At 35.8% G+C, this 14893-nt stretch overlaps 1 protein-coding gene across 1 annotated transcript in view; it reads left to right on the top strand.

The window, feature by feature from the left end:
- The window catches only part of LOC128661739 (mucin-2-like), an 88153-nt gene that overhangs the window by 60902 nt on the left and 12358 nt on the right, over positions 1 to 14893 (top strand). Inside the window, exon 3 of the mRNA XM_053715958.1 lies at positions 62 to 4279. Coding sequence (XP_053571933.1) covers positions 62 to 4279 — 4218 coding nt within the window. The remainder of the gene's footprint in view (positions 1 to 61; positions 4280 to 14893) is intronic.

Here is a 14893-nt window from a genome sequence, read left to right as displayed (position 1 = left end):
ACCACTAGTGCACCTATTATAACATCAGCTCCAACCACTAGTGCACCTATTATAACATCAGCTCCAACCACTAGTGCACCTATTACAACATCAGCTCCAACCACTAGTGATCCTATTATAACATCAGCTCCAACCACTGGTGCACCTATTACAACATCAGCTCCAACCACTGGTGCACCTATTACAACATCAGCTCCAACCACTAGTGCACCTATTACAACATCAGCTCCAACCACTAGTGCACCTATTACAACATCAGCTCCAACCACTAGTGATCCTATTATAACATCAGTTCCAACCACTAGTGCACCTAATATAACCTCAGCTCTAACCACTAGTGCACCTATTACAACATCAGCTCCAACCACTAGTGCACCTATTACAACATCAGCTCCAACCACTAGTGCACCTATTACAACATCAGCTCCAACCACTAGTGATCCTATTATAACATCAGCTCCAACCACTAGTGCACCTATTATAACAGCAGCTCCAACCACTAGTGCACCTATTATAACAGCAGCTCCAACCACTATTGCACCTATTATAACAACAGCTCCAACCACTAGTGCACCTATTATAACATCAGCTCCAACCACTAGTGCACCTATTATAACAACAGCTCCAACCACTAGTGCACCTATTATAACAGCACCTCTAACCACTAGTGCACCTATTATAACATCAGCTCCAACCACTACTGCACCTATTATAACAGCACCTCTAACCACTAGTGCACCTATTATAACATCAGCTCCAACCACTAGTGCACCTATTATAACAGCAGCTCTAACCACTAGTGCACCTATTATAACAGCAGCAGCAACCACTAGTGCACCTATTATAACATCAGCTCCAACCACTGTTGCACCTATTATAACAGCAGCAGCAACCACTAGTGCACCTATTATAACAGCACCTCTAACCACTAGTGCACCTATTATAACAGCAGCAGCAACCACTAGTGCACCTATTATAACATCAGCTCCAACCACTGGTGCACCTATTATAACAGCAGCAGCAACCACTAGTGCACCTATTATAACAGCACCTCTAACCACTAGTGCACCTATTACAACATCAGCTAAAACCACTGGTGCACCTATTATAACAGCAGCAGCAACCACTAGTGCACCTATTATAACATCAGCTCCAACCACTGGTGCACCTATTACAACATCAGCTCCAACCACTAGTGCACCTATTATAACAACAGCTCCAACCACTAGTGCACCTATTATAACAGCCCCTCTAACCACTAGTGTACCTATTATAACAGCAGCAGCAACCACTAGTGCACCTATTATAACAACAGCTCCAACCACTAGTGCACCTATTATAACAGCACCTCTAACCACTAGTGCACCTATTATAACAGCAGCAGCAACCACTAGTGCACCTATTATAACAACAGCTCCAACCACTAGTGCACCTATTATAACAACAGCTCCAACCACTAGTGCACCTATTATAACAGCAGCAGCAACCACTAGTGCACCTATTATAACAACAGCTCCAACCACTAGTGCACCTATTATAACAACAGCAGCAACCACTAGTGCACCTATTATAACAGCACCTCTAACCACTAGTGCACCTATTATAACATCAGCTCCAACCACTAGTACACCTATTATAACAGCACCTCTAACCACTAGTGCACCTATTATAACAGCAGCTCCAACCACTAGTGCACCTATTATAACCACAGCTCCAACCACTATTGCACCTATTATAACAGCACCTCTAACCACTAGTGCACCTATTATAACAGCACCTCTAACCACTAGTGCACCTATTATAACATCAGCTCCAACCACTAGTGCACCTATTATAACATCAGCTCCAACCACTAGTGCACCTATTATAACATCAGCTCCAACCACTAGTGCACCTATTATAACATCAGCTCCAACCACTAGTGCACCTATTATAACAGCAGCTCCAACCACTAGTGCACCTATTATAACAGCAGCTCCAACCACTAGTGCACCTATTACAACATCAGCTCCAACCACTAGTGATCCTATTATAACATCAGCTCCAACCACTAGTGCACCTATTATAACATCAGCTCCAACCACTAGTGCACCTATTATAACAACAGCTCCAACCACTAGTGCACCTATTATAACATCAGCTCTAACCACTAGTGCACCTATTACAACATCAGCTCCAACCACTAGTGCACCTATTATAACAACAGCTCCAACCACTAGTGCACCTATTATAACATCAGCTCTAACCACTAGTGCACCTATTACAACATCAGCTCCAACCACTAGTGATCCTATTATAACATCAGCTCCAACCACTAGTGCACCTATTATAACATCAGCTCCAACCACTAGTGCACCTATTATAACAGCAGCTCCAACCACTAGTGCACCTATTATAACATCAGCTCCAACCACTAGTGCACCTATTATAACATCAGTTCCAACCACTAGTGCACCTATTATAACATCAGCTCCAACCACTAGTGCACCTATTATAACAGCACCTCTAACCACTAGTGCACCTATTATAACAGCAGCTCTAACCACTAGTGTACCTTTTATAACAGCACCTCTAACCACTAGTGTACCTATTACAACATCAGCTCCAACCACTAGTGCACCTATTATAACAGAAGTTATCAACACCACTGCACCTTTTACAACAGAAGTTATTGGCACCACTGCACCTATTACAACAGAAGTTATTGGCACCACTGCACCTATTACAACAGAAGTTATCAGCACCACTGCACCTATTACAACAGAAGTTATTGGCACCACTGCACCTATTACAACAGAAGTTATTGGCACCACTGCACCTATTACAACAGAAGTTATCAACACCACTGCACCTATTACAACAGAAGTTATTGGCACCACTGCACCTATTACAACAGAAGTTATTGACACCACTGCACCTATTAAAACAGAAGTTATCAGCACCACTGCACCTATTACAACAGAAGTTATTGGCACCACTGCACCTATTACAACAGAAGTTATCAGTACCAGGTCACCAATTACAACAGAAGTTATCAGTACCAGGTCACCTATTACAACAGAAGTTATCAGTACCACTGCACCTTTTACAACAAGGAGTTCTGGCAGCACTGCTCCTATTAAAACAGTGCCAACATCTCAGACCATTATCAGCACTGCACCCACTATAACCATGCAAACCAGTATCAACTGGCCTACAACAGCAATGCAGACCAGTACCAAAGGTTCCCCTGCACCATCAACTCAGGCCAGTACAAACACTGCACATAATGTAACATTGCATTTTACTACCAGCACTGCACATATTTCAACATTGCATTTTATTACCAGCACTGCACCTACTACAATAGTGCAGAACATTACCAGAACTGCACCTACTGCAATAGTGCAGACCACTACCAGCACTACACCTACTACAATAGTGCAGACCACTACCAGCACTGCACCTACTGCAATAGTGCAGAACATTACCAGAACTGCACCTACTGCAATAGTGCAGACCACTACCAGCACTGCACCTACTACAATAGTGCAGACCACTACTAGCACTGCACATACTATAATAGTGCAGAACACTACCATCACTGCACCTACTCTTGCAGCAAAGACCAACAGCAGCACTGCATCAACCACAACAGTTCAGACCATAACCAGCACTGCACCTACTCTTGCAGCAAAGACCAACAGCAGCACTACATTAACCACAACCATGCAGACCAGAACCAGTACTGCACCTACTCTTGCAGCAAAGACCAACAGCAGCACTACATCAACCACAACCATGCAGACCATAACCAGCATTGCACCAACTCTTGCAGCAAAGACCAACAGCAGCACTACATCAACCAAAACAGTGCAGACCATAACCAGTACTGCACCTACTCTTGCAGCAAAGACCAACAGCAGCACTACATCAACCACAACCATGCAGACAAGAACCAGTACTGCACCTACTCTTGCAGCAAAGACCAACAGCAGCACTACATCAACCACAACAGTGCAGACCAGAAACAGTACTGCACCTACTCTTGCAGCAAAGACCAACAGCAGCACTACATCAACCACAACAGTGCAGACCAGAACCAGTACTGCACCTACTCTTGCAGCAAAGACCAACAGCAGCACTACATCAACCACAACAGTGCAGACCATAACCAGTACTGCACATACTCTTGCAGCAAAGACCAACAGCAGCACTACATCAACCACAACAGTGCAGACCAGAACCAGCACTGCACCTACTCTTGCAGCTAGGACCAGTAAGGAGACAATAACAAATGGTAAGTCCGACATAATTTTATTTATTTAGTTATTTATTTATAATTTTCGTTCAAAATCATCGGTCAAGTCATACTTAAAAAAAAACAAAAAACTAATTAGATAAAGGTGAAAAGCATGGATATGTTTATGCATTTGATCAATATTCCTTGATGACGTTTGAATTCTAAGAAAAATTACCATAGGTTATAGGGCACAAAGTTGGGTCATGTGGAACATTTTTGAGGATCAAATAAAAACCAAAAGAATTGGGTATTTTATTTTATTTTTTTAAATCATTTTTATTGGATTTTTCATAGTACAGTACATAACTTTGTGTAAATAACAGTATGAAAAAGTACAATATAAATCATCTTGCAAGTGTACACATCAATATACATATGGTCTTACATACAGACAGGATGTATGTTTCAGACTTTTTTATACATAACTGTGTAGGATAAAATTATCTAGAGAGTATCTCCTAGATGACTGTGTCTTCAGCGTAATTCATTATACATGAATAAGCTGCTTCTCTACATGCATCCCTGAATGTTTCTTCACCTGACTCCATAGCCTCAGGCAACTTGGAACGTTCTCTGTCATCGGGCAGGCAACTGTTTGGGGATCATTGAAAAGCTGTTGCTAACAGGTGTTCTAATCTAGAGAAATGATTATCGAGAAATAGAACCATCTATTCATCCCGTGTGGTCACCATCTGTGCAATCTCACCAGGAGAGCGATTCAACACTGGTCAGGGACATCAAGCTTCAGTATGCGATATCTGATATCTTGTGCCTGCCTGCCAGCGTGTGTGCCAGGCTCACAGCGTATACTGTGTCCACTTGCCCAGTGCCACCACTCATATCTGATGTAACAGTAGTGTAAATTTAAAAAAACAACAACTATTTTTTTAAAACCAGACTCTGCATCAACTATGTAATTTTCCATGGGAGTTTTGCCATGGATCCCCCTCCAGCATGCCACAGTCCAGGTGTTAGTGCCCTTGAAACAACTTTTCCATCACTATTGTGGCCAGAAAGAGTCCCTGTGGGTTTTAAAATTCGCCTGCCTATTGAAGTCAATGGCGGTTCGCCTGGTTCGCCCGTTCACGAACATTTGCGGAAGTTCGCGTTCGCCGTTCGTGAACGAAAAATTTTAAGTTTGCGACATCACTATTTATAACCATAGTAGATTTGAATGAAGCTAAAGGGACATTATACACTAGATTTCTTTTTGCATAAATGTTTTGTAGATGATCCATTTATAGAGCCTATACAGCTTTTTTTTTTTTTTTTTTTTAAAAGTACAATTTTGCTTATTTTTAAATAACATTGTGCTGATTTTAAGACTCCTAACCAAGCCCCAAAGTTTTAGAAGAATACTGATGTATACCTACTCCAGCTTGCTTCTGTTTGTGTAAAGAGTCTTTTTATATACAGAGGAAGGGGGGGGGGGCTGTTCTTTTTGCTATAGAACCACTTTCAGTGGGTGTTCCAGCTATCCTTTTCAACAGTGTTAATCTGGGAGCTTCTAAGTAAGTTTTTAAATGGTTTTATACTGGATTTTAGATCATTATCTGCATTTTATTCTTTATAGTAGTGATAATTACATGCAGTTCAATGACAATTGGTGTATAATTTCCCTTTAACTTTGTGTTACAACTCTGGTAAGTGATGGTTTTCTCTGTTTTGGATTGAAAACATTTCATTTCCAATTTGTGGTTCTTCCTTTCTGATTTGCCACTGCTCAAAGGATCTATATTAAGGTTGCAGAGACTTCTTTCAAAGACCAGTTTACTTGTATAAGAGTTGACAAGGGCACATTAATGTAGCTGGCAGGTTTTCACACAACCAAGAAGACTTCAGTCTCCTGGGTGGCAGATCAATCTTTTCAAGAGTGTTCTAGTACAATGACACTTAGCCTTCCAATTAGAAATTATTCTAGACAAAGGAATGGCCAGGAAATTTCTGCCAGATCTAAAGACTTCCAAGACTCCGTTAAAGGTATGGGATCTCATTCATTGCATACATTATTTTTGCATAGTTTTGATTCATTACAAATAATAATTTTGAAAACTGGCACAGGATTCCACATACCAGAGAGATGTAACTGCTCTACTTGTGATATCTCATGAGCTTCAGTGAAATAAATGCTCACTCACAAGTAAAATGTTAAGCTTATATTTTATGAGCAACATGTTCATATAAAAAGAAAAATGTAATAAAGAAAATATATAAAATCCGTATTAGTTTTTTCTGTTATGTAGTGCTTCAGGAATGGGCACTCTACCTATCTAGGTATCTCTTCAACAAATAATATTATGAGAATTAAGCAAATTTGATAACAGAATAAATTGCAAACATTTTAAAATTGTATTCTCTATCTGCATCATGTAAGAATAATTTTGGTGCACGTGTCTAGCATAATATGTATAAAATTGCTAAAGCATACTCTCTCAATGACCGCATATGAGGTAGGATTGAGCACTATAGGCTCGATTTATCAAGCCATGGTGGAGAGCGGTGTTCATATGCACCCCTTTCCACCCCAGCTCGCCTCTGGTACTCTCCTGCATTCGTGAACTTCTGTCAACCATTAATGTGGGCAAGAGCAGTGTAACGGTACCAACCGGATACCAAGGGTTAACACCAGGGAACAATGTCCTGCATAGGGAATCAGCAATTCACAACCCAGCCAGTTTTCAGGTTTTAAAACAGAATGACTTTTATTAAGGCTCATATGCCCAGTATTTATGCAGGTCTGACCCCCCCCAGAAGGGGGGTTGAAAGAATGTTGTACATTAGATGAAGGGAACACACCCTTGACATGATACAATAGATTTACCTTGCTTAAGCTGATAACAATTTAAACACAAGATACATTTGGCTTTTCTTATCACCTAAGCATTTGCTCTCTGAGGGTGATTAAACAATGGACTGTGTATTAATAACATTAATGACAGTGCACAATAGTTGAGGCTAAAGCTGAACACAGTTAACTCTTTCAGTGCTGACAGAAGGGTCTGTCACATCTACATAGCACAATATACAGCCTATAGACAAGCTTTCTTACATTATAGTCCAGAAGTGGCTAGGTTTGCCACAATGCTCCCCCAGAACCAAGCCGGCATACACAGTCTGATCCCAACGGATCGGCTTGGGGATGTCCGGGGCAACTTTCGGCTCAAGTAAGCTACGGGGTGTTCTCCGCCATCTGCTCCAACTTGGCTCAGTACTGCCCCCACCCCAAACATGGAAGCGTCTCTTCCCAGAGGGACTGGGCTTGGGTAGTCACAGGGTTAACATCAGCGGGATCCATGGGAGCATAGGCAGAAACAAGGGGGGCCAAGTCATTTCCAAGGAGAACATCAGCAGGTAAGTCCTTCTTGACCCCCACATTCACAAGTCTAGCGCCCACTCCCCAATCCAAATGTACCCTGGCAACAGGTAGGCGGAACACAGTGCCCCCTGCTACCCTCACAGCCATAGTGTCTCCAGTGTGCTGTTTCTCAGACACCAAGTTCTCTTGAAGCAAGGTCATGGTAGCACCAGTATCCCGTAGACCACTGACCTCCTTCCCATTCACTTTAACCCGCTGCCGGTTATTCCGGTGGGCAGCTTGCACGGGGTCTGCTTCATGTAGGCTGCCCCAGCATTCTGGCGCCTCTACGTAGCGGGCCGCAGGCTGAGAATTATGTGGGATTCCGCCGGCGGGTCTTCTCCAGGACTGTGCTTGATTTGCTGCGTTTAGGGGACACTCTGGTCTTTTGTGCCCTAGTCGCTTACATCCAAAGCACCGAATAGGTTGTGAGTAGCCCCGCGAATTGAACCGGGCTCTCTGAGGGTAGTTCGTGGCCGGAGGCCGCATAGTATAGCGGTGCGCCGGGGGCTGGTAACTGGCCGCTGCTGGGGTGACTGGGGGTCTGTACTCCACTCTAGCAGTGGGCAATCGGTATACCGCTCCCCCTGCTCCTCGTACTGCCACGGATCCGCCCGTGTGTACTGTATCCGGCACCAAATGGGGAGCTATCAGGGTTAAAGTAGCTCCCGAATCCCGAAGTCCCTGGACCTCCTTCCCCTCTACGGTCCCCAGCTGGCGGGGATGTTGCCAGTTATCAGCGGCCCGGACCGACATCACCTCATGCAGAATTCCCAGGGGTTCCTCGGCTTGGGTGCTCAACACCTCATGAGCGGCTGGCTCCGTTTGGTAATGGTGAGCAGCCGCCCTTGGGGCCTGGTTCTGTCTGACCTGGTTCCAAGCTTGTCTGCTCCGATTTTGGGTGCACTCACGTGCCATATGTCCCCACTGCTTGCAGGTGTGGCATTGTATATTCGCCCGTCCGTTGTTAGGCTGTAGTCCATGGTGCCTCCTGGCATCAAAATGCTGGTCTGCTAATCTGGCTGCTTCGGTTAAGGTGAGGGGTTTTCGATCTCTCACCCATTCTTGGGCTTCTGGGGACAAGCCGTTAAAGAATTGCTCCAACAGCATCAGTTGTCGCAATTCTTCCATGGTGGTAGCTTGGCTGGCCTGTATCCACCCTTGAGATGCTTGATCCAGCTTGTGGGCCCACTCTGCATGTGAATCTCTTTCTGGCTTGCGCAGGCCTCTAAACTTGCGCCGGTATGCCTCTGAGGTAATGGCATATCTTTCCAAGATCGCTCTCTTCACTTTAGCGTAATCCTTGCTGTCCTCCCTGGGTACAGCGCGATACGCTTCCGCTGCCCTACCGGCTAGCTTGCCTGCTAGCACCGGCACCCATACGGACTGCTCCAAATCATGTAACTCGCACAGTCTCTCAAAATCCTGTAAATACCCATCGATCTCATCCTTCTCCTCACAAAACATTTTAAATGCATGGTATGGGATTTTAGGTCTTACTGGGTTGCTGAGTGCGTCCAAAATGGATTCTGCTCGGGAGGATGCATTCCGCGGACTGTGTGCCATCACGTACTCCTGCACATCTGCCATTACCACGGATAGCATATCCCGTGGTACAGGTTGGGGTAAAAATTCCAGCCTGGTCCTCATTTCCCTCTGGTATAGGGTCTCCTCCATGGCTGCTGGAGGCGTAGCGCTGCGAGCTCTGTCTCCCTCCATCAGCTCAGCAATTAATATAGCCTTGGGTTTGCTGCTGCCTATCTTTCCCCTGGCTTCTAGCAGTTCCTTTAACGTTTGTCTCTTTAGCTTAGAATAATCCATCTCCATTCACTTCGGTCCCTGGTACTCCTTCCATCTTAGTCAGTATTGTAGTAATCCCCCTCTTCCTGAGGTTACTGGCTTGTGTAGTTGCTCTTCTGGGCGATAAGGTTCATTCCGTCGCTTGCCACCAATTGTAACGGTACCAACCGGATACCAAGGGTTAACACCAGGGAACAATGTCCTGCATAGGGAATCAGCAATTCACAACCCAGCCAGTTTTCAGGTTTTAAAACAGAATGACTTTTATTAAGGCTCATATGCCCAGTATTTATGCAGGTCTGACCCCCCCCAGAAGGGGGGTTGAAAGAATGTTGTACATTAGATGAAGGGAACACACCCTTGACATGATACAATAGATTTACCTTGCTTAAGCTGATAACAATTTAAACACAAGATACATTTGGCTTTTCTTATCACCTAAGCATTTGCTCTCTGAGGGTGATTAAACAATGGACTGTGTATTAATAACATTAATGACAGTGCACAATAGTTGAGGCTAAAGCTGAACACAGTTAACTCTTTCAGTGCTGACAGAAGGGTCTGTCACATCTACATAGCACAATATACAGCCTATAGACAAGCTTTCTTACGTTATAGTCCAGAAGTGGCTAGGTTTGCCACAAGCAGCACACCAGTGGTGGATCATTTTGTCACTAAACATAACCAAATTGTGAGACTCTGAGATGGATGTTATTGAAAAGGTATGGGGACAGAAAAGAGGAGGAGACAAATTTCAAGCATTATACAGGCAAGAGATGTACTGGATTTTCAGGCTTCAAACCAAGATTCCTTTTGGTCTGAATTCCCGAATATGAATTTATTAATTACTGGTGCTAAATTTATTATGGAGCATGTGATTATTTTTATCACAGACCCTATAATGATGAATATGCCCTCTTTATCCCCACTAACTATGCTATATCCATTGGCCCATATATCATTTTACATCATATTTATTATATCACTGTACATCATATTATTATATCACTTTACATCATATTATTATATCACTTTACATCATATTATTATATCACTTTACATCATATTATTATATCACTGTACATCATATTATTATATCACTTTACATCATATTATTATATCACTCTTCATCATATTATTATATCACTGTACATCATATTATTATATCACTTTACATCATATTATTATATCACTGTACATCATATTATTATATCACTGTACATCATATTATTATATCACTGTACATCATATTATTATATCTCTTTACATCATATTATTATATCACTTTACATCATATTATTATATCTCTTTACATCAAATTATTATATCACTCTTCATCATATTATTATATCACTTTACATCATATTATTATATCACTTTACATCATATTATTATATCTCTTTACATCATAGTATTATATTGCTTTACATCATATTATTATATCACTTTACATCATATTATTATATCAATTTACATCATATTATATCATTATATAACTCTACATCATATTATTATATCACTTTACATCATATTATTATATCACTTTACATCATATCACTTTACATCATATTATTATATCAATTTACATCATATTATATCATTATATAACTCTACATCATATTATTATATCACTTTACATCATATTATTATATCACTTTACATCATATTATTATATCACTGTACATCATATTATTATATCACATTACATCATATTATTATATCACTTTACATCATATTATTATATCACTTTACATCATATTATTATATCACTTTACATCATATTATTATATCACTTTACAACATATTATTATATAACTGTACATAATATTATTATATCACTTTACATCATATTATTATATCATTTTACATCATATTATTATATCACTTTACATCATATTATTATATCACTTTACATCATAGTATTATATTACTTTACATCATATTATTATATCTCTTTACATCATAGTATTATATTGCTTTACATCATATTATTATATCACTTTACATCATATTATTATATCAATTTACATCATATTATATCATTATATAACTCTACATCATATTATTATATCACTTTACATCATATTATTATATCACTTTACATCATATCACTTTACATCATATTATTATATCAATTTACATCATATTATATCATTATATAACTCTACATCATATTATTATATCACTTTACATCATATTATTATATCACTTTACATCATATTATTATATCACTGTACATCATATTATTATATCACATTACATCATATTATTATATCACTTTACAACATATTATTATATCACTTTACATCATATTATTATATCACTTTACATCATATTATTATATCACTTTACATCATATTATTATATCACTTTACAGCATATTATTATATCACTTTACATCATATTATTATATCACTTTACATCATATTATTATATCACTTTACAGCATATTATTATTATATCACTTTACATCATATTATTATATTACTTTACATCATATTATTATATCACTTTACATCATATTATTATATTACTCTACATCATATTATTATATCACTTTACATCATATTATTATATCACTTTACATCATATTATTATATTACTCTACATCATATTATTATATCACTTTACATCATATTATTATATTACTCTACATCATATTATTATATCACTTTACATCATATTATTATATCACTTTACATCATATTATTATATCACTTTACATCATATTATTATATCACTTTACATTATTATATAACTTTACTTCATATTATTATATCACTTTACATTATATTATTATATCACTTTACATTATTATATCACTTTACATCATATTATATTACTGTACATCATATTATTATATTACTTTACATCATATTATTATATCACTTTACATTATTATATCACTTTACATCATATTATTATATCACTTTACATCATATTATTATATCACTTTACATCATATTATATCATTTTAAATCATATTATTATATCTCTTTACATCATATTATTATATCACTGTACATCATATTATTATATCACTTTACATCATATTATTATATCACTTTACATCATATCACTTTACATCATATTATTATATCACTTTACATCCTTATTTCATTTTACATCATATTATATCATTATTTAACTCTACATCATATTATTATATCACTTTACATCATATTATTATATCACTTTACATCATATTATTATCACTTTATATCATATTATTATATTGTTTTACTTTATATTATTATATCACTTTACATTATATTATATTACTTTACATCATATTATTATATCTCTTTACATCATAGTATTATATTGCTTTACATCATATTATTATATCACTTTACATCATATTATTATATCAATTTACATCATATTATATCATTATATAACTCTACATCATATTATTATATCACTTTACATCATATTATTATATCACTTTACATCATATCACTTTACATCATATTATTATATCAATTTACATCATATTATATCATTATATAACTCTACATCATATTATTATATCACTTTACATCATATTATTATATCACTTTACATCATATTATTATATCACTGTACATCATATTATTATATCACATTACATCATATTATTATATCACTTTACATCATATTATTATATCACTTTACATCATATTATTATATCACTTTACATCATATTATTATATCACTTTACAGCATATTATTATATCACTTTACATCATATTATTATATCACTTTACATCATATTATTATATCACTTTACAGCATATTATTATTATATCACTTTACATCATATTATTATATTACTTTACATCATATTATTATATCACTTTACATCATATTATTATATTACTCTACATCATATTATTATATCACTTTACATCATATTATTATATCACGTTACATCATATTATTATATTACTCTACATCATATTATTATATCACTTTACATCATATTATTATATTACTCTACATCATATTATTATATCACTTTACATCATATTATTATATCACTTTACATCATATTATTATATCACTTTACATCATATTATTATATCACTTTACATTATTATATAACTTTACTTCATATTATTATATCACTTTACATTATATTATTATATCACTTTACATTATTATATCACTTTACATCATATTATATTACTGTACATCATATTATTATATTACTTTACATCATATTATTATATCACTTTACATTATTATATCACTTTACATCATATTATTATATCACTTTACATCATATTATTATATCACTTTACATCATATTATATCATTTTAAATCATATTATTATATCTCTTTACATCATATTATTATATCACTGTACATCATATTATTATATCACTTTACATCATATTATTATATCACTTTACATCATATCACTTTACATCATATTATTATATCACTTTACATCCTTATTTCATTTTACATCATATTATATCATTATTTAACTCTACATCATATTATTATATCACTTTACATCATATTATTATATCACTTTTCATCATATTATTATATCACTTTACATCATATTATTATATCACTTTACATCATATTATTATCACTTTATATCATATTATTATATTGTTTTACTTCATATTATTATATCACTTTACATTATATTATATTACTTTACATCATATTATTATATCACTTTACATCATATTATTATCACTTTACATCATATTATTATATCACTTTACATCATATTATTATATCACTTTACATTATTATATTACTTTACATCATATTATTATATCACTTTACATTATTATATCACTTTACATCATATTATATTACTGTACATCATATTATTATATTACTTTACATCATATTATTATATCACTTTACATTATTATATCACTTTACATCATATTATTATATCACTTTACATCATATTATTATATCACTGTACATCATATTATTATATCACTTTACATCATATTATATCATTTGAAATCATATTATTATATCTCTTTACATCATATTATTATATCACTGTACATCATATTATTATATCACTTTACATCATATTATTATATCACTTTACATCATATCACTTTACATCATATTATTATATCACTTTACATCCTTATTTCATTTTACATCATATTATATCATTATTTAACTCTACATCATATTATTATATCACTTTACATCATATTATTATATCACTTTACATCATATTATTATATCACTTTACATCATATTATTATCACTTTATATCATATTATTATATTGCTTTACTTCATATTATTATATCACTTTACATTATATTATATTACTTTACATCATAATATTATATCACTTTACATCATATTATTATCACTTTACATCATATTATTATATCACTTTACATCATATTATTATATCACTTTACATTATTATATTACTTTACATCATATTATTATATCACTTTACATCATATTAT

The sequence above is a fragment of the Bombina bombina genome, chromosome 5, assembly GCF_027579735.1.
Source record: "Bombina bombina isolate aBomBom1 chromosome 5, aBomBom1.pri, whole genome shotgun sequence".
NCBI classification, from domain to species: Eukaryota; Metazoa; Chordata; class Amphibia; order Anura; family Bombinatoridae; genus Bombina; species Bombina bombina.
This window is presented reverse-complemented; position numbering and strand designations above follow the sequence as displayed.